This window comes from Typopeltis vanoorti, chromosome 22, assembly GCF_054136105.1.
Source record: "Typopeltis vanoorti isolate ZY-2024b chromosome 22, IOZ_Tvanoo_1.0, whole genome shotgun sequence".
In the NCBI taxonomy this organism is placed as follows: domain Eukaryota; kingdom Metazoa; phylum Arthropoda; class Arachnida; order Uropygi; family Thelyphonidae; genus Typopeltis; species Typopeltis vanoorti.
In genome coordinates, this window is record NC_143570.1 from 97,111,903 (window position 1) to 97,133,925 (window position 22,023).

The window sequence follows — 22,023 nt, forward strand, 5'->3', positions numbered from 1 at the left end:
ACTTAATGAACAGTTTATAAAGGGCTTTCATTCTTGTGAATGTGACATCATGGAGAGTTTGAGAGCAGTTGATGATGAGGAGGAGAAACTGACTGTAAGTAAGCAAGAGGTATATGGAGAAATGAGCAAACTTGATGTTAATAAGCCTGTGGGACTTGATAATATATCACTACATATTTTGAAGGAATGTGCCAGGGAGTTGGCATTTGCCTTGACATACTTTTTTAATATGAGTCTTATGTTGGGTCAAGTTCCAAAGGAGTGGAAAGAAGGGCAAGATTATACTACTTCATAAAGGAAGTGACAGAATTCAATCATCAAATTATAGGATAATCTGTTAAAGTGTTGGAAAAGTTGGTGAGAATTAGGATCCAGAATTGAGTTGGTATTATCTTTGATGGAGAGCATGGATTTGATAAAGGTAGGTCATATTTTAATAATCTACTTACTCACAACAATAACGTGACAGCAGCATTGGACTTGGGAGATCGATACATAGTAGTATATACTTAGACTTTGCAAAGGCTTTTGATAGATTACCACATGATAAACTGATAGTGAAACTAAAGCAGATGGGGATTGGATATTAGATTAGTGCATTGATTCAGAGATTGGCTATCTGATAGGTATCAGCAAGTTATGTAAGGGGGAGCGATATTCTGGAAGAGGAAAATCACTAGTGGTGTGTCTCAGATGTCTGTTTTAGGCCCATTGCTGTTTAACCTGTGTTTGGCAAAGATTTGGATGGGGATATTCAGTTGTTTGCAGATGATGCAAAGTTGGGATGAACTATAAAGAGTAGAAAAGATGTTGTGGCCTTACAAGAAGACTTGAATAAATTGAGTGTTTGGGAATGGGGATACAAGTTCAATGTTGCAAAATGTAAGGGTTTAAAATTTGGGAAACAAAGATGGGATGTATAATTTATGCTTGGTGAGGATATATTGTCAGAGGCCGAGGAAATAAGAGATCTTGGGGTGATAGTGTATAAGGATCTGAAATTTAGGGGACACATTGACAAAATTGTGAGCACAACACATCAAATTGTAGGAATGATGTGGAGGACACTGACTTGTAGTTGCTGTTCCATTGTATAAGGCTCTGATTACAACTGTGCACAGAGAGAGAGAGAGAGAGAGAGAGAGAGAGAGAGAGAGAGAATGATGAAGAGATGTTGGAAAGGGTCCAGAAGTGATTGACTAAAGTGGTTTCTGATCTCTAAATGTCAAATGTGAGGAACGGTTTGGAAGATGAAATTAACGGTCTAGAGTGGATATGAAGAAGAGGAGTGATATGATAGAGACCTACAAGTAAATAAAGGATTGTTATAGGATCAATGTTGGACGGGGTTTTACAGAAAATAGTGGGAGATCAGGGGAGAACCAGAGGTCATCCCTGGAAGCTGTATAAGCAGGGTGTGAACTGGGAAGTGAGAAGGGTTTTTTGCATGCAGAGTTATGAATGATTGTAATGTCTTGCCTGAGAGGTTGGTGTCTGCAAAGAATTTGAATGTGTTTAAGATGTGATATGATGAGCTGCGTATATGACAAAAGGCTCTCCTAGATGAGTGTTTGACTCCATGGGATAATAATAATAATAATAATAAATTTACTGACAAACGCCCCCCCCCTTTCCCAATATTATAGATCATTTCCATTACCATTCATTCTGGCTATTTCATTTGGAATGATACTATTTATAAAACAGACTGATGGTACAGCAATGTATGCCCCCTCCCCCTCTTCCACTCTAGCTAATATCTATTTGGAACATTTTGAGAAACATGCTCTTAATACTGCTATTCTCAAACCTTCTGTCTGGTAAAGATACATTGATGATATGTTCTCTATTTAGCTACATGGCTCAGACAAATTATACTCCTCCTCCTCCCTTCATATCCACAGCTAGCCATTCAGAATCCAGTTCACTATAGAAAAAGATAATAATAATAGTAGTCTCCTTTTCTAGATACTTTAATTGCATGTCTTCCCAATGGCAGCCTTTCTTTCTCGATTTACAGAAAACCCACTGACACATAAACAAACTTTCTCACACTCCCCCCCCCACCCAACAATATGATGTTAAATAAAAACTCTTGTCAATAGAACCACCAATCGTTGTTCTACACAGACTTACCTTACAGCTGAAATCTCCTTTATTCACCAGAACTTCTTGTCCATTACTTATAATGACAAAAAGATCATCAAATTAATTGTTAATCAATCTCTTCCCATCCTTCTCAACATGCAGACTATAAACATACCACTGAATCAGAAACCTTTATGTAGATGTATGTAAACATCATTATATGTCCTAGGCAATGATTTAAGAATGCTACTGGTTAGTGATTGCCAACAGTGTTGATCACAATGGGGAAAAGACAAAGGATCTTTGTAGTTCAATAAAGGGCTTATTGTGGATGCCCTCTGGCTAGAGCCATGATTTAAAAAACAGCAGAGCAGATTGGTTTCTCAAAAGGTGAGATATCCCAGGTGGTGTTTAATCAGTGTAAAAATAACTACATTGCTTGTGTAAGAGATATAACTGTAGTCCTAAGACTTTCTCAAAAGGTGAGATATCCCAGGTGGTGTTTAATCAGTGTAAAAATAACTACATTGCTTGTGTAAGAGATATAACTGTAGTCCTAAGACAGTCTGTCAGGACAAGATTGCCATCTTTGGAGAGGGTTTGTATTGACATACAGAACTTCTTGTGTGCAGCAATTGATCGAAGCATTTAATGAAGACCGTTCCTGATCCATATCTCTATGGGTGAGGAACTATGCAAAGGGATTTGAAGAGGATCAGTATTGGTAGTCTCATGTCTGTATGGAAACCAATGTATTCAAGAAAAGTTTTTAATTCAGTGACCAGTATGAGTAGTAATGCCATTATTGTTCCCTATATCTGGTGCACCTCATAAAAAATAGTGCACCCCACAAAAACCCACTATTTGGTTTCGTTATGTGGATGATGTGTTTGCTATTTGGCCACATGGCTCAGATACACTCCACTCCTTCCTAACACACTTAAACAACCAACATCCCAGAGTCCAGTTCACCTTAGAAAAAGAGGAAAACAACACCCTCCCCTTCCTAGACACTTTAATCACCCGCCAGCTTGATGGATCTTTGGTTTTCTCTGTTTACAGAAAACCCACCCACGCTGGCAGATACATTCACCAGCAATCCCACCCCCCCCCTCACAACAATATGGGGTGATAAAAACACTATATAACAGGGCAAAATTAATCTGCTCAGATGACAAGGCCCTGACTATGGAACTAAACCACATCCTCAACACTTTCTTAGCCAATGGCTACAACCCCAAAAAAATCCAAAAAATACTAAAACCTATAAACCACAACCCCCCTCCCCCCCTCCACAATAAAGACTACACCAAGTCTATCACTATCCCCTACATCCAGGGCACCTCTGAAAAAATAACTAATATCCTCAAAAAATATGACCTTACTTCCTGTTACAGACCATATAAAAAGTTGGCATCCCTTATCCGCTCTACCAAAGACCAACCACTTCCCCTAGACCTACCTGGTGTATACCAGGTCCCTTGCAGCTGCAAATTGTCCTACTTTGGCCAAACAGGCAGAACAACAAATATCAGGATTTCAGAACACCAAGACTACATCCGTTTTCACCATTACAGCCGCTCTGGACTGGCAGACCATGCCTTAGATACCCACCATAAAATTCGTTGGAAGAAGACAAAAATAATCCATCGCAGCAAGTTTAAATACGAAAGACTATTCAAAGAATCTTCAGCAGCTCTAAAAAACGTTCCTAACCTCAACAAATTTGGGTGCATGAAACTGCCCCAAATTTGGGAGACTTTCATTTTGAGAACTTCAGCCCAACTGCCAAGACTACCAAATTAGCCCGCAAGAGGGCACCATTAGGACTTTAGGAACAAAATTAGTTCTTATTTTCTTCCTCATTTGCTTTGTTAGTTCCTTAGTGCACATACCATATCTTTATGTTCCTGAAGATGGCAATGTGACATTGCCGAAATATAGAAGTGATTCATTAAAGTTATCTTTAATTTATTTACTTTATATGCGTTGTCAATTCCGTAAATTAATTACCAGTTATGTCTAACCAACGTATAAGTCTTACTACTAGAATTACCAAGAAGAACACATAAGAAAGACATTTACTGTTATAAGTACAGTCAGTCAGTCTGGGTGACCATGCCTTGGATACCCTGCACAGAATCAAATAAAAAAAAAAAACTACTATGCTTTACCCAAAAATAAAAACTTGAAAATCTTTTTTTAGATTCATCAGCAGATTTTTAAAAAATCAACCAAATCTTAATAAATATGGTTGTGTGAAATTTCCCAAGATTGAGAAAACTTCAGTTCTTAGGCCTACTGTGCAATAACTACGGCTAGCCAACAGCACCCGTGCTGTTGGCTAGCTGCAGTTATTGCACAGGAGACTTTCAGTCTAATTTTTTCACTTATTGTTTTGTGCATTTCTGTGTGTGTTTTTATAATTTTTGTATTATTTATCTGATAATCTCTCAGTGAATGAGATGAAATATAGGATTACTTATACATGCAGTAATCATTCCATGAAACCTAATAATATTCTTCAAAATCTTAACAACTACAGAAGAAATACAAATAGTTTGATACTCCATTCTACTGCCACTTTTATGCATTTGGCACTAACTTACCCTTCTTCCACTCTTTGGGAACCTTCCCATTTGCAGGACTTTCATTAAACAGCCAAATCAATGATATAGTCAGTTCCACAGCACATTCCCTTAAAACACTTGTGAAATTCTATCTAGTTCCCTTGCATTATAGATATTTAGTATACTCAGTATTCGGAACATATCCTCTTCATTCACTCCTAACACTTCATCACACATTATCCTTCTAGGAATAAAGCGAGGATGGAACAAGAGCAAGTATGACATCTCAGTCATAATCAGATCCTCGGATGACATGACTAAATCTAAAACTCTTGATCCTCATGTTCTCTTCATCATAGTCGTCTGCTCAAAAAATTCAAAAATTCAGTTCCCTTAGTACTGAATTCTACCTACTCTGTCAAGTTAATATTGCTATAGTTTAAGTCCTTCATAATGATCACTAGCTTTGCATTTGCAAACTAATTTGCCGAAATATTTCCTGGTTATCACTATCAATATTTCTTGGTCTATAGCAATATCCTACTAAATATCTTGTCTTATAAACATCTATCTCAAGCCATATACTCTCAAAGCCATTAGTGTTATTTTCACTGGATTTTCTACCCTGAGAGGGCACAATGCATCCCTTATAATGAATAATATTCCACCACAGCATTTATTTTCCTTATCCTACCAAAATATGGTATACTGTTTCTATCAATGTTAGAACAGCCTCCTCAGTTAACCAAGTTTCAATGTTAAACAATTTTGGGTGAAACTAAGTCAATCAAAGCCAAACACTTTACGAGGTGGTATAAAAAAGTTTCGAGAGTAGCTCTGTTTATGAGAAATTACTTTATTTTTCTACGTTTACACACTATCACCTTCAAAATAGTCCCCTTGCATATCAATATAGCGCTCCCAGGGTTCTTGCTACTTCTGGAATGTGTCCTGGAAGTCTTCTTTTCAAAGCATGTCAAGCATCTTCTGCGATTCGCGCTGGATCTCCACAATGGTGTCAAAACGGTGACCTTTGAGCTGGATCTTCATCTTCAGGAAGAGGGCGAAGTCTGCAGGAGCCAAATCTGGCAAGTAGGGTGGGTGCAGAAGTGAGATGATGTTGTTTCTGGTGAGAAACTCGCATGTGAGGAGAGTTCGGTGACAGGGTGCATTGTCATTGTGGAGCATCAGATTTTTGTGCGCCACAGATCTGGTCGCGTTCGCTGAATGTCCTCCCTGATGCCTTAAAACCTGGCAGTAGAACTCGCTATTGATGGTCTGGCCCCTGAGGACGAATTCTCGATGCACAATGCTGCGAATGTCAAAAAAGACGATGAGCATGCACTTGGTCGAGCTGTGGACTATGGCCTTTTTCAGTCATGGAGATGATGGGCTCTTCCACTGTGAAGACTGTTGCTTCGTCTCAGGGTTGTACCCATACACCCAAGTTTCGTAACCAGTAACGATCCCAGAATTTCACATTTTTTCAAATGTGAATTTCACGTTTGCTCTTTGTTCTAACTTGCTGTTCATGATGAAATTGCAGTGGTAATGCAAGTGGTCAGATAGCATCAGTTGCACAGCTCCTGTTGTACACAGGATGATGTCTTTTGGCACACTGACTTATGAAGGTAGATGCTCCCTGTGACTGTGCATGCAGCCTTGTGCTGCCATCTGTTGGCATGTTACAAACCTAGTCTCGAAACCTTTTGATACCACCTCATATTTCTAATGCTCCTTAGCATTTGCATAGAAAAACCACTGCATTGCACCAGTATTCTTATAGCCATTGTTTCTTAGCATTTGCATAGAAAAACCACTGCATTGCACCAGTATTCTTATAGCCATTGTTTCTTCCCCCATACTTTACCTGGTTCTGTAATATATATTATACACCCTCTCATTTTGCAAGCCATTATCCTGACATGAGGCAATCCCTGCTACTTTCTACATGTGCAATTCTAGTTTCTCTGTCTTGACACACTCACTTACCCAGAAAATATCTGATCTCTTCTATCCATACTGAGAGGGCACAATTCATCTCTTATCATGAATAATAAATACTCCACATCATGTTTATCTTCTCTATTATTCCAAAGAAGTGATGTGATAGAGTTAGAGAAGGAATTTTACTGAAGTAATATGATGAGGGTTATACACTGAGTGAAGTATGAAAAAAGGTTGGGTGATAGAAATAATCTCCCTGTGTGGTGGCCGGGGAATAAGAATAGTCCCACTGTAACCCGGCATGTCATATGAGGTGACTAAAATGGGTTCCCAGTGCCTGGGGGTAGAGCTGGGTCACAAATAGGGAAGCCTGGCCCTTCATGTTGGGGATTGGGCTGATGACCCCACCATGGAAAAAAAAAAACTTGTCACAAAATCTAAAGAAATAACTGCTGGATGGACTAAACGGCAACAAAATGGCAAATGTCATAAGGATATGAGAATTGTATCATGGAACATACTTTCTCTTTACCAATCTGGAGCTTTAAAAATGCTGCTGGAGCAACTGGATAAATACAGGATACTTGTTATGGCTATACAAGAAATAAGATGGACAGGAGAGAGGATTATGGAAAAGAAAAATCATATTATTTTTTATAGCTGCCAAAAGAAAGATCACATGTTTGGAACAGGTTTCATCGTAAACAAGAGGATAAAACATCTTATCATGGACTTCAAAGCAAACTCACCTCGAATGTGTAGGTTATGAACTAAAGGACAGATTTTTTAACTACAGTTTTATCTGCAACTTGCTCCAACTGAAGAAAAGAATGATGCTGAAAAAGAGTTGTTTTATGATGAATTAGATAAGATCTATGAGGAATGTCCAAAGAGGGATGTAAAAATTATTATAGGTGATTTAAATGCCAAGATAGGCATAGAAGATACACACGGGCAAAGCATTGGGAAATATAGTTTACATAATGAGACTAGAATGATCAAGTTTGTTTCTTCAAAAAATATGGTTATTGGTAGTACAATGTTTAATCATAAAGATATTCACAAAATGACCTGAAAGTCTTCTGATGGAGACACCTTTAATAAACTGATCATCTTTTAATAGTTGCAAGACTCCTATCCAATTTGATGGATGTTAGAACCTACAAAGGAGCAAATATCAATTCTGATCACTATTTGATTATATCAAATATTAGAAGCAGAATATCTAATGCAAAGAAGATATATGGGTCCCATTCTAGAAAGTTTAATAAGGAATGATTGGAGGAATTAGGAGTTAAAGCCAAATATGGTGAGAGAATCAGTGAAAACCTGTCTGGTCTAACTATTGGTGAGAGTGCTAATGAGGCTTGAGATGTTCTTAGGTATGTCATAGTGTCAACAGCAGACATAGTATTAGGAAAAGTCAGTAGAGTTAAGTATAACCATTGGTTTGATGCAGAATGTGAACGTGAGACTGTATTAAAAAATGAGACATGCAAACAAATGCAACAAAGGAACCACACTCGTAAAGCTGTGGAGGAATATCGTTTGGCTAGAAAAGAAGAAAAAAGGTGCATAAAAATAGAAAGAAGAAATACTATGAGGATGAACTTAAGGAATTAGATCAGCTTAGAAGTATGAATGAAAGCAGATATTTTTATCAAAAGTTAAATAGTAGTTGGAAAGATTTCCAGCCTAGAACAACATTATGTAGGGATAAGGAGGGTATAATTTTGAGTGGGAATGAAATGATACTAGGAAGATAGGCAGAGCATTTTGACGAACTGTTTAAGAGACTTTATCTCTATGTAGAGAATGTTATTGGCAATTGTCAGTGTGGATTCTGTCAAGGAAGATGATCAGATTTTTAATATATGCCAATTACTTGAAAAATGTAATGAATTTGGAATTGAAACTCACCACCTTTTCATAGATTTTAAAGCCACATATGATAGCATAGATAGATCTAACTTATTTATTGCAATGGAGGAACTACAGATTCCACAAAAACTTACTGCTTAGTTAAAGCTACAATGAGAAATACTCGTTGTCAGATCAAAATTCAGAACATGTTATCTGATCCAATATATATAAAAGATGGTGTTCGAGAAGGGGATGGTTTAGCTTGCTTACTGTTTAACAGAGCACTTGAAAAGGTTTTCAGAGATGCTGGCATTAAGACAAGGGGAACTATTTTCTACAAATCAGTACAAATTATGGCATATGCAGACAATATTGATATTATAGGAAGGACATGAAAGCAATGGAAGAAACTTTTATCAGTTTATAAAAAGCAGCAAAGAAGATGATTTTGCAGATTAATCAAGAAAAACAAAGTATATGCCAGTAACTAGAAAGATTTGTGATAATAATGCTTTTTAAATTGAAATTGGTTTCTATAAATTTGAAATTGCACATAGTTTTATATGCTTGGGATCAGAAGTTAATTGTAAAAATGATATCAGTACTGAGATCCAGAGACGTATTGTTTCTATGGACTTAGGAAACACCTAAAGTCACATCTGATCTCAAGAAAAATAAAGATAATAATGTACAAAGTACTTGTAAGACCAGTGTTAACTTATGCCTCTGAAAATTAGCTATTTTCAATGGTAAGTGAAAGATTGCTAGGTCTGTTTGAAAGAAGAGTCCTCAGATATATTTTTAGACTAGTACAAGAGAATGGTGTGTGTGTGTGTGTGTGTGTGTGTGTGTGTGTGGAGGAAATGATATAACCATGAACTAGACATATTATTTAAGGAGCCAGACATTATTAAGTACATAAAAAAGTTGGGCAGTATACATTATATGCATGGATAGTAATAGAATAGTTAAGAAGAATATTTAATGCTAAGCCAGAAGGAAAAAGAAAAATTGGAAGACCTAAATTAAGATGGGAAGATGGAGAGATGCAAGATATTAAGGTTTTAGGAGTCAAAAATTGGAGAAACCTGGTACTGAATAAGGAAAGCTGGCAGAAGTTTCTGAAGAAGGCCAGGGCCCACACAGGGCTGTTGAGCCAATGATGATAACAGAACAACCATCTATGTATGATACATAACAATATGGTAAACAAGGAAGCAAGGAATAAATTTTTTACAAGGAGAATGACATGTGAACAGATGCTTTAATAGAGTGTGGTGGAGTATCTGATGATTTTCACAATCAGGTACTGCACATTTTATTTATTTTTTTTAAATTGGGTAACTTTTATATAGCAATTCAAAAGAAATTGGGATAATTAAACGAAGACTTCTCTCCCCTCCTGTTCACCGTAAAGTAATAGTTTCTTTTAATACACTGTCATAGTTCAAAAACTGCAGTACACTTTGCCCAACAGATATCAGCTATCCTTATTTTACTTCAATAAAGTGGCACTGTACAGTAAAACTGGTTTTCATACCTGCAAGTTTATTTTACATGTTTCACTCTACCCATAAAAGGAGAGCGCCAACGAGTTTTATTGGTGATTTGAAGCTGGTGCACACATGTGCAGATATTTAAGACATCTGGCCAGCTAAGCAACAGGTGTTTGCTATGTTATTTTTGAGATTGGAATGAGAATATGGACTCTGTTTAGAAAGGAGAAAGGATTATGAATATTATGTAGACTTTCAAACAATATTAATAAAACAATAATAATGTTTATATTGCCAAAATGAAGCCTATTGGCTCTTTATATTTAAGTAATTTCAAACAATAATTGTGGAGGTATCACAGGTATATTGTGAATGATGTTTGTGGACCATCCACAATAAGTCTTTGGACTCCATGGAGTACCCATTAACAATAATAATAATAAATTCTAACAAAGAAATATCATGGTTAAATCAGGAGTATATGAATGTATTTGGAGTTCTATAGATTTACATGAAAGATTTTTTCTTTCAAATAGTGTACGACCACCAGAAGATAAGAATTTAGAAGCAGGTCTCTAATGTTTTTAAACATAAACAGTAGCTCAAGGTTTGAAAAGAGAAAATTCCAGTACTAGTTAGGTCTACTGTTTGTTTCTTTAACACTGTGTTTTCTTGTCAACAGATGAAACAGAAGACTGAACATTTTATTTCAAGCAGAAAGTTGTATTTTTCTTCTAAAAAGTGATCTTCATGATAGTGTGTGTATTGCAGAATACTGAAGACAAAAAGAAAACTGTATTATTCAGAGAAAGAAAAAAAAAAGAATTTATGTAAATCCAGTTTACTCGAAGTATTTTCTCTTTGTGGATAATTTTCTGAAGCAGGGAAATTTTTCCAATATTATTTACATAGAAGTTTTGAGGAAGGACAAGGTTTTTTATTTGATAAGAACATTTAATTAGTGAGATGCATCTCACTAATTCATAGGAGGACTGCAATATGCAACTCCCACATTACCCAAATCAATATGCACTGTTGTTTTCAGTGGTGCAAAGAGTATGTACAGTGGGACATGGAAACTCAGAGAGCTGTGTTGGAAGTTCTTTTTTTTTTTTTTCCACTTGGTTAGACTATATAAATTTAGTTTAATCGTTTATCCAAGTGTAAGCAAACTAAGTTTGCACCTGAAGTATCTTCAGGACTGAGGCAACTCGTTGTAAAGGTGAACCAAGCTCTCATCACTCCTTGTCTCAGTATCTCCCATAATGCAAAGCACATCTCCTTGCAGACATGTATAATGCTATGCATTAAGGGAAGGGCCATTACCCAGAAGTGGCGATACTAAGGCAGAAGCAATGGAGAAGTCATATTTACTTATTCGAGTTGCCAAAAGGTGTACCACCTTATTAAATTACTCTGGATTTAGAGAAAGACACTGGAAGTTTTTTTTTTCCCCCACTTGATTAGATTATCGATTAGACTATACGAGTTTCCAAAAGGTGGTACACCTTTTGGCAACTCGTATAGGTAGATATGACTTCTCCATTGCTTCTGCCTTGGTATCACCACTTCTGGGTCTGGCTATGGCTCCCACTGATGAGACCTCAATAAAGGTCGAAACCGGTCTGGGTAGTGGCCCTTCCTTTAATGCATAGCATTATACATGTCTGCAAGGAGATGTGCTTTGAATTATGGGAGATACTGAGACAAGGAGTGATGAGAGCTTGGTCCACCTTTACCACGCGTTGCTCCAGAAGTGGTGATACTAAGGCAGAAGCAATGAAGAAGTCATATTTACCTATGGGTTTGGGTCTGGCTCCCAGTGATGAGACCTCAATAAAGGTCGAAACCGGTCTGGGTAGTGTCCCTTCCTTTAATGCATAGCATTATACATGTCCATGTCCGCAAGGAGATGTGCTTTGAATTATGGGAGATACTGAGACAAGGAGTGATGAGAACTTGGTCCACCTTTACCACGCGTTGCCCCAGTCCTGAAGATACTTCAGGCGCAAACTTTGTTTGCTTACACTTGGATAAAGGATTCAATTAAATTTATTATAGTCTAACCAAGTGGGAAAAAAAAAAAACTTCCAACATCTTTCTCTAAATCCAGAGTAATTTATTAATAAGGTGGTACACCTTTTGGCAACTCGTATAGGTAGATATGACTTCTCCATTGCTTCTGCCTTGGTATCACCACTTCTGGGTCTGGCTCCGGCTCCCACTGATGAGACCTCAATAAAGGTCAAAACCGGTCTGGGTAGTAGCCCTTCCTTTAATGCATAGCATTATACATGTCCGCAAGGAGATGTGCTTTGAATTATGGGAGATACTGAGAGAAGGAGTGATGAGAGCTTGGTCCACCTTTACCACGCGTTGCCCCAGTCCTGAAGATACTTCAGGCGCAACCTTTGTTTGCTTACACTTGGATAAAGGATTAAACTAAATTTATTATAGTCTAACCAAGTGGAAAAAAAAAATAAACTTCCAACATCTTTCTCTAAATCCAGAATAATTTATTAATAAGGTGGTACACCTTTTGGCAACTCGTATAGGTAGATATGACTTCTCCATTGCTTCTGCCTTGCTATCACCACTTCTGGGTCTGGCTCCGGCTTCCACTGATGAGACCTCAATAAAGGTCGAAACCGGTCTGGGTAGTGGCTCTTCCTTTAATGCATAGCATTATACATGTCCGCAAGGAGAAGTGCTATGAATTATGGGAGATACTGAGACAAGGAGTGATGAGAGCTTGGTCCATCTTTACCACATGTTGCTCCAGTCCTGAAGATACTTCAGGCGCAAACTTTGTTTGCTTACACTTGGATAAAGGATTAAACTAAATTTATTATAGAAAGCTGTGTTATGGAACGTTGAGTCATGCTACACCCTCTACCGAGCAGATGGATGGGTGTGGTGGATGCCTAGTGAATGTCTCTTACCAGAGTGTGGAACCCCAACTATGAAATTTGGAGGTGGCATGATGGTATGGTTCTGTTTTTCCTGTTTTGGCTTCAGCCCTCTGTCTGTGGTGCCATGAAAATTGAACTTCAAGAGGTATCCGAACATTCTGGACAATGCAATGCAATGCTTCCTAGTTTGTGGTCTTTTTACAGAAATTACCATTGTCTCATTCAACAAAACAATGTACTGTGTCATTGTTTTGCTGAAGACAGCTGCTGTACATGAATGTCACCATATTTGACTGGCCTCCACAGAGCTCTGACCTCAACCCTACCGAGCAGATGGATGGGTGTGGTGATGCCTAGTGAATGTCTCTTACCAGAGTGTGGAACCCCAACTATGAAATTTGGAGGTGGCAGTGTGGTATGGTTCTGTTTTTCCTGTTTTGACTTCAGACTTCTGTCTGTGGTGCCATGAAAATTGAACTGCAAGAGGTATCTGAACATTCTGGGCAATGCAATGCTTCCTAGTTTGTGGTGTTTTTACAGAAATTACCATTGTCTCTTTCAGCAAAACAATGTACTGTGTCATTGTTTTGCTGAAGACAGCTGCTGTAACTGTGCGGTTTGTGTACATGAATGTCACCACATTTGACTGGCCTCCACAGAGCTCTGATCTCAACCCTATTGACCATCTATTAGATAAACTAGAGTCAGGTGAAGTCAAGGGACATCTGCCACACAACAGTCCAGGACTTCATTACATCCTACAGGATGAATGGTCAAAAATTCCCACTGATCACTATCGTACCTTTGTGAAAATTATGTCCCTTAGAATTACTACAGTTATCACAGCAAAAGGAGGCCTTACATCTTATTAATGTAGGTGCCATGGCTGTTTGCTCCTCACACTATGGTGTCCATGATTTCTTTCCAACCATTGTATATGTTATATGCACGCAATGTTGTGAATGAATGACAAAAATGTTGTTAGACCTCCTATAATGTATGCTTGACTGGTTTGTTAATAATATTAATAGTCTATGGCAATTTTTTACACTATATGTAAATAATGCAAACCATAAAATATATAAATAATGTGTGCTCAGCAGCAGGCATAGTTTCTCATTTCCCATAAATCTATTATTATTATCATCGCTATCAGATGAAATGGGAAAAAATATCCACAAAAAAATTAAAGCAAATATCATTTATCAATAGATTTTATATTTGAATACATTTCTTACTGGCAGATATATATTTATGGTGTAGTTCATTTTCGTTAAAATTTCTGAACTACATATTCTAATAACAGGCTGCTTTTAATAGCTTATATAACTGTTTATACAAATGATATAAAGAGATTCGAGCTCAGAAGAGCTTCAGGTTGGTAATCTTAATTGGGTCAGAGAGTGAAAACTCTCTTAGCAATATACAATCCTGATAAACCAAAAACAACTGTTAGCTTATTCTGAAGCAAAATCAACCTGAAGGTCATTTAAGCTTAAATCTCTTTACATGCACATCAGTCCATTAGGAAATTTTGAGATAATTTCTTAATCAGCATAGCAAAAAGAGCTTCAATAGTTACATGATTATACATTGCTTTTTTATTAATTCAAGAGTGTAAACACCAAAAAAAAATGTAGGTGAAAAGGTTATGAGATAATCTTGTTCTGGTAATATAACGCAAACTTTCACCATAGACCCGCTGAATTACATAACAAGTTTGATATCAAATCATAAGGTGTACCAAGACCTTTGCTTCAGAATAAGCTAAAAGATATTTAAATCTATCAAGAAGCATAGAATGTGGGAAAAAGTAAGCATTCTAAATATATTAATTAGCTACTATTACCAACCTGAAGTTTTGTTTTAGCTTGAATCGCTTTGCTAATATTAGATATCTTTTATAGTTCAGTTACATAAATAGTAGATTTCATACTTTTCAGTACTGTTGCTTTTCTCTTCTTCAGTTCTATGGTCTTCAAATCTTAGGAGTCCACTCCGGGTAGCAACAAAAGTTGTAATAATACCATGCATCTTGATTACATCTTCCCTGTAAGTAATCAAAATTATATTAATAAAATAATAAAGCTGCTCTATTGTAAATTTTATTTTCATTATGATATTCTTTGTTTTTGTTATTTATGGATTTAAATAAGTCGTCATAAATTAGAGATACTGATTAATCCAAATTATTCATCACTATAAAAACATTGCTATTCAATAGACAAATAGAAGCTATAACTTACATATAACGTTTAAGTTAACATTACTTAAAATTAATTTATGGTTTTGTTATAATAAATTAATCAAGTCAAAACAAACCTTTAGAAAATATGTGAATTATAAATATTTTTACAGACGCTGTTAAACTGTTAGCTATAAAATTTAAGATTTCTTAAACAACAATGCAAGAAAAGTCATGCAAAATCACATTACCTGGGAAGTAATGCCAGTAGCAGACCTAGTGGGCTTATGCATTAAATAATGAAGTACAGGTTAGTGGTGCAAGAAGAAACAATAACACATATATAGAGCAACAACCTCAGTACCAAAGCAAACAGAAATGCATGAGAGGGAAAAAAATCCAGTTTTTTCTTTTATTTTGCAGATTGTCATAAAATATCTGATTGTGTTTCACTTCAATATACTCTGTAAATGACATTTAGTTTGGTTCATTTGCTGTTTCAAAAGAAATAGTTCCACTCTATTTTTGAAATTTCATTTTTAGATTAAAAAGAAGTAAAAATGTCCACATGTGTGCACAATTGAATTCTTCTCATTGTCTGCTCTTCATTTAACACTAGCAATGTTTCTGAAGGCTGCAGACTTAAGTAGCTTGTTAACAGTGAGGTGCAAAGAAAAAATAAGTTTTGGTATTAATGAACAGGTATTTTCTTGTAAATTTAGATTAAATCTTGCTTAGGTTAGTAGTGACTGAATGTGGAGAGTTTCTGTCAGATAAGCAGCTGATTTCATAAGATTTTATGGTTTATAGTTCTGATTGGTGTATCAATTTTTGTTTCTGTTATGATGGCCTTCATACCTCTGATTATATCACTTAAATCACCAGCATCTGAGTATATATAACAATATACAGTATTTTGTAAAATGCTTCAGCAAGATTCCTGTCGATTAAAAATATGACGACAAGACAAATGAGGAGAAAAGAGTGGGCATGTGTGAAATGAAGATAACACACAGTGCTAGGTATTTAATGTTAATATTTCATGTTTTACTAGCAGTTAGTTTTAATTTTTCATTTCTAAATTAACATTAATGAATTTTAATTCACAAGTGTGATTCATGATGATGATCACAGGAAATACTGTGATTTTCAATTCTGTATCACAACTCTCACCAATTTTGAAAATTTTTCTCAAAATTCTCATATTTGATATCACTAGTCTTATCAACTTCATTACTTGTAATCCAGTTCTCAAGATCCATAAGTTAAAATTAGTTTGAAAACTATCTTGTATACTGCTTCTTTAGTGTTAATTTCTCTCTTCAGACATAAATTTATTCAACTAGATCCCATTTTTGCATATTTTAGTCTATTTTCCATCTTCACCAAAAACTGTGCATGAAGAGCTGGAATATTTTACTTATTCTATAGTCGGTCTATTTATGTGTTGAGATGATAACTATTGTTTACCATGCATCAGTTAACAAATTTAACAAAGGGCCTAGCCAGTTTGGCTGAACATTCCTTTAACATATGCTGATGTCCAATCTGTCCCTACTGCCAAACTCTTATCCACTTTATGCAACAGGTCTAGAATCTCCTTCTCATGCATCTCTATCTCTTCATCCGATGTAATGGGTAGCACTGTGTGCTATATTACATACACTAGGTTGAAAGATCTTAGCAAAACGAGCACCTATTATATGAACAATTGCATCTGCCTTGAATAGAATACCATTTCCATCCAGTAAAGTTATTCTTCAGCATTCATTCTTTCTTTTACTTGCAACATAACTATCAAATTCTTTTGGGTTGCCTTTTGCCTGTGCAGCCAATTTCTTTTCATACACCAACTTAACTTTCTGTACAATACTCATAACTTTTCTGCACTTTATATATTTCATAGCACTTCTTCACCTTTATTCTTAAAATATTCCTTCTACATCATCATCTTTTTATTGATTTTTGCTTAATCTCTTGCACATTCATTTCTTAATCTCTTGCACATCACTCTTATTCTTAAAATATTCCTTCTACATCATCATCTTTTTATTGATTTTTGCTTAATCTCTTACACATCCATTTCATTTTCATCCTATTTGTTCTTTGAACTTATAGGAGGGAAATAAAATACTTGATCATTTAAGCATTTTTTTTCAAAGCTTTCCATGAACTGTTGATATCCTTTCCATTCAATAACTGATACCATGGAATCACAGATACTATTCTCCTGAGTTTCTCATAATTTCCAGATTAGTAGTTCTGCATATAACCTGTCCTGATTGGAAAATCCATATAGTTGACTACTTTAGAGGTCAGTATGGTATGATCACTGTATCCACTGGCAGCAAAACAGTCACATCATTAACTAACACACCTTCTGATGCTTGATCAAACCTAACACTCTTTGTCCTTGAGTTGCTTCTTTCACATGTTGCTGGAGAAAGTCATCTTGCAGCAGCTCAATAAGCCTTCAGGGATTCAAAGACACTCACATAGACCACAATAACTACTGTTCCTTGCCTTGAAAACATTCGATGCTGAAGCATTCACACCTGCTCTGACAATGCATTCTGCTCAGTCACCATCTACCATGTAAAAAAATCTTTTTCATTTCCTTACTCACATGACCTTTGTACATTTTCCAGGGTATGATCCCTCATTCATATATCAACTCATTATTCAATGCAATAATTCCCCTGTATTTGTCTGATAGATTACTCTCACCAGTTTATCAGTCTCCATCATATCATTCCTCCTCATCCTATCCACCACACTTTAAAGACCACATTCCCTCACTCTGTCTTCATACTCGATATCCAGAGTCCTTTGATAGTCTTAGTTATATGCCTCTGTACTCTCTCTTCCTTATCACCAATATAGCTGGGTGGCTAGATCTGTACATAGAAATCTGAATGAGGCCTAATTAGTGCCTTACAGTGGAACTATCACCTCCAGCACGTATATTGCTAAACATTATTTAAAGGTCACTACCCAGACTGGTTTTGACATTATTATTATTATTATTCAGGCCTCCAAGGAGTCAAAAGACTCATGGAGGGAGGTCCTTCCTAAGACATAAAATCTGTCAAGACTCATCGAGGGGAGGTCCCCCCCGAGAAACACAAAGTCTATCATACCACTCTTTAAACTCACTGACCGTTCTCGCTCCCACCACTCCATCAGGCAATGCATTCCACGGCTCAACCACCCTCCACACAAAGAAACCACTCCTTACCCTCTTGCTCACAGTTTCCTTTCGTAACTTCCAGGGATGGCCTCTTGTCATCACTCCTTCCCGCTGTTCAACCAAGTGAAAGAACTCCCCAGTGTCAACCCTGTAACCACCTCTCAACAGTTTAAAAGTCTCAATCATATCACCTCTCCTTCCTCTATCCACCAAACTCTGCAGTCCACATTCTCTCAGCCGATCCTCATAACTATCCTTGTACAGTCCTGAAACCATCTTTGTCATCCGTCTTTGTATCCTTTCCACAGTTAATTTATCCCCTTCAAATCCTGGGGACCAAATCTAAGAACAATAGTCGAAGTGTGGTCTGATCAGAGACTTATACAACGGAATGATAACCCTCTTATCTCTGCAGGTCAGTGTCCTTCTCATAATAGCAGCAATCCTCTGTGTTACATTCACCACCTTTGCAACATGTCCCCTAAACTTCAGGTTTCTATTAATCATCAACCCCAGATCTCTTGTCTCCCCAGTATAACTCCTCCCATAGAGTATGCAGCATCCCATCGATGTTTCCCAAACCTCAAGACCTTACATTTTGCTGCATTAAACTGAAATCCCCATTCATTTGTCCATCTATCTAGCTTATTCAAATCCTCTTGCAGGGCTACCACATCTGCACTATTACTAATAATCCTTCCCAGCTTGACATTTATTGAAGTCTTTTCAGCGTGAGCAAGACCCAAAAGAAAGTGTGCTTTGCATTATGGGATACTAAGGCAAATGATGAGAGGTGAACAACCTATATATATATATACACAGGGTGATTATAATTAAAGTTCACATTTCAAAATGCTGTAACCAGGTAACTGCTCGGAAGAATAATTTAATATTTAACATGATGATGTGTGCGGCAATGGGATTTTATTTTGCACAGAAAACAAGATTAGTTCTAAAAGTTGCCACTAGGATAATACATGGCGCTGCTATACATGCAAATTATTACGTATAATATTCCTGTTATGCAGTGAAATGCTGCAATGTACCATTTATGCAAATATACCAATGATGCATGCTTTGAAAGAAGCTTCTATAAAAGCAAGTAGCTGTGGAATGCTCTAGTTCATTGCCTGTGAGCAGGCAACATGTTAAAGTACAATGTCACTATTACTGAAGAATCGTGCACTTCTCCTGAAGTTGTTTTACGAAAATAATGGCTGTGCCTTAACAGCATTGCAAAAGTTCAGAATATTAAAGGGATTAAAATGGATCCTATGAGGGCAAATGGTTTATGAAAAATGATCCAGAAATTTGAAGAGACAGGTTCCTTAGATGTCAAACGCAGAAGAGGAAGGAAGCCCATCAACCACAGACAGTGGAGGATGTAGCCACAACATTAGAGGAATAAAGGATGGCAAATGTTGTAGGAAGCAGCAGTACACAGCATATTGCAGTCTTCAGAAAAACCTGTAAGCACAGTTCACAGAGTCGTAAGGCAAATTCTGTGCTGTTATCCTTACAAGATTTCACATGTTCAGCAATTGCTTAAACCTGACTGGGGTGCATGAGAAACACTTGCCCTGCAGTTTCTTGCTTGAACTGAAATGGATAATGACAGGCCATGGAACATTCTCTGAACTGACGAAGCTCACTTCCATTTGTACAGTGATGTGAATATGCACCACTGCAGAATTTGGGCAACCACAAACCCACATGTTATGTAACAGATTCCATTTCATTTCCTGAAGGTCACCATTTAGTGCTGTTTTAAATCAGATTTCATTATTGGACCTTTCTTCTTCGTGGAGCTCAGTCTTGCTTGTCTCGTTACCTGCACTGTTAATAACCAACGATATGCATCTCTCTTAGGAAATCAGGTAATACCAACACTTCAACAGCATCAGTGCCTGAATTCAACAGTTGTTATGCAGGTTGGTGCCCCTCCTCACATTGCCCACTCCATGAAGCAGTTGCTTCAGACACATTTTACAGAGGACAGAAACATCTGCTGCCATTTTCATAAGCATCCAGTGCACTTGCCATTTTGTGAGAAACTCTACATTCTTGAGCATGAGATTTTGTGATTACAGCACATTGCTGCCAATGGAGAACAGCATATTGAACCACAAAATGTGCCATGTGTACTCTACTTTTTGTGACTTTTGAATTACCCATTATGGTATTACAATGCCAGGTATTGCCTTAGTGGCAACTTTTAGAACTAACATTTTTTTTTTGCGCAAAATAAAATTCCATTGCTTCACACATCATCATGCTAAATATTAAATTATTCTGCAGTAATTACCCAGTTAGTCTTTCGAAATGTGAATTTTAATTATAACGTCTCTGTATATATGATTAGCCTAGTCGTGAAGATACTTCAAGCACAAACTTTGTTTGCTTACACTTGGATATGTGATTGAAACAAGATTAAATTTTTCTTGTCTATTATAAGTCTTTCTTAGTACTGCAGTAATTCTCTGGGTAACCTTCACAATATGTCCCTTAAACTTGCAATTTAAAAAAATTTTTTTTTATTGATTATCACTGCAAGATCCCTTGCCTCTTTCACATCCTCTAGTATAGTTCCAGCAATAGAGTATGCAACCTCCAATCAGTGGATTCAAAATTTCAAGACCTTATCTGTGGAGTGAGAGTGATCATTCCACAGATCTCATTCCTTATCTATTCTCATTACATTTAGCTGCAGTAATTGATATCCCATTCATTTGTCTATCTGTTTAGATAATTCAAATCTTCCTGAAAGGCCACTACAACTGGCACTATTACTAATAACCCTTCCAAGCTTCGTTTTATCTGCAAACAACTGATATCTCTACAAATGTTCCAATACTGAGTCATGTGAAACCCCCATGTGACTTTTTTTCTTCTCTTTTCTTTGCTACTGCTATCATACACAACTCTCTTAAAATACAGCTGATTTCCAATTTAGTTCAGTAACACAGTACTTAATTCCTTGTATTGCAACTTAAATATCAACTTATCATGTGACATCCTCTCAAATTCTTTTACAAAGTCAAAAGAAAAAAAAAAAAAAGAAGGCAGCAGTAGTATATGCTTTTCCCGTGTCAACTACTTTTTTTTTTTACTTCTTTATTATAGAAGGCAAGCAGATTAATGAGACAAGAGTGCCCCTTAACAAATCCATGCTGACCTTCATAGATAATGTTGTCCTCATCAGCCTAATTTTGTTCAATTTGGATAGAAATCCTGAAACATTATTCAGCATTCTTTGCTTATTCACATTCTCACTTGCCACAAGGGTGGCATACAAACTAGTTCCCCCCCCCCCCCCCCCCTCTACACACACACACACAATAGTTAATTACTAGACCAACCAGGCCAGCACATGAACTTTAACTATCTGCCCACCATCACACCCAAATTTATTATAATCCAATATCACCACTATGATACAAAGTAAGTAATCTTTTCATCCTGAAGTCCATTAGCTTACATTTTGCAACATTAAATGATCTCTTGCCCAAACTGCCAATTATATAAAAAGAGACATGATACCAAGGTTTCTTTTTTGTTTTTATACAGGATATTTATTTTACAAAAGTCAAATTACTTCCAACTACAGATCTAATTAATTTTATTTAATTAATGACACATTTTTATATGAAAAGTGGAGACAAATCTTTTAATAACAGTTTTAATGTAAGTTTTACAATTTGAGATATACTCAACACACACACACACACACACAAAAACTGGATTTTTTTAAAATTTTTATTATTTTTTTTTA

General features: G+C 36.6%; 1 protein-coding gene across 1 annotated transcript in view; it reads right to left on the reverse strand.

Annotated features, from left to right (window-relative positions):
• LOC150094582 (voltage-dependent calcium channel subunit alpha-2/delta-3-like) overlaps positions 1-22,023 on the reverse strand; it is a 1,537,934-nt gene that overhangs the window by 204,923 nt on the left and 1,310,988 nt on the right. The window contains exon 28 of the mRNA XM_090412095.1: positions 14,813-14,926. Coding sequence (XP_090268221.1) covers positions 14,813-14,926 — 114 coding nt within the window. The remainder of the gene's footprint in view (positions 1-14,812; positions 14,927-22,023) is intronic.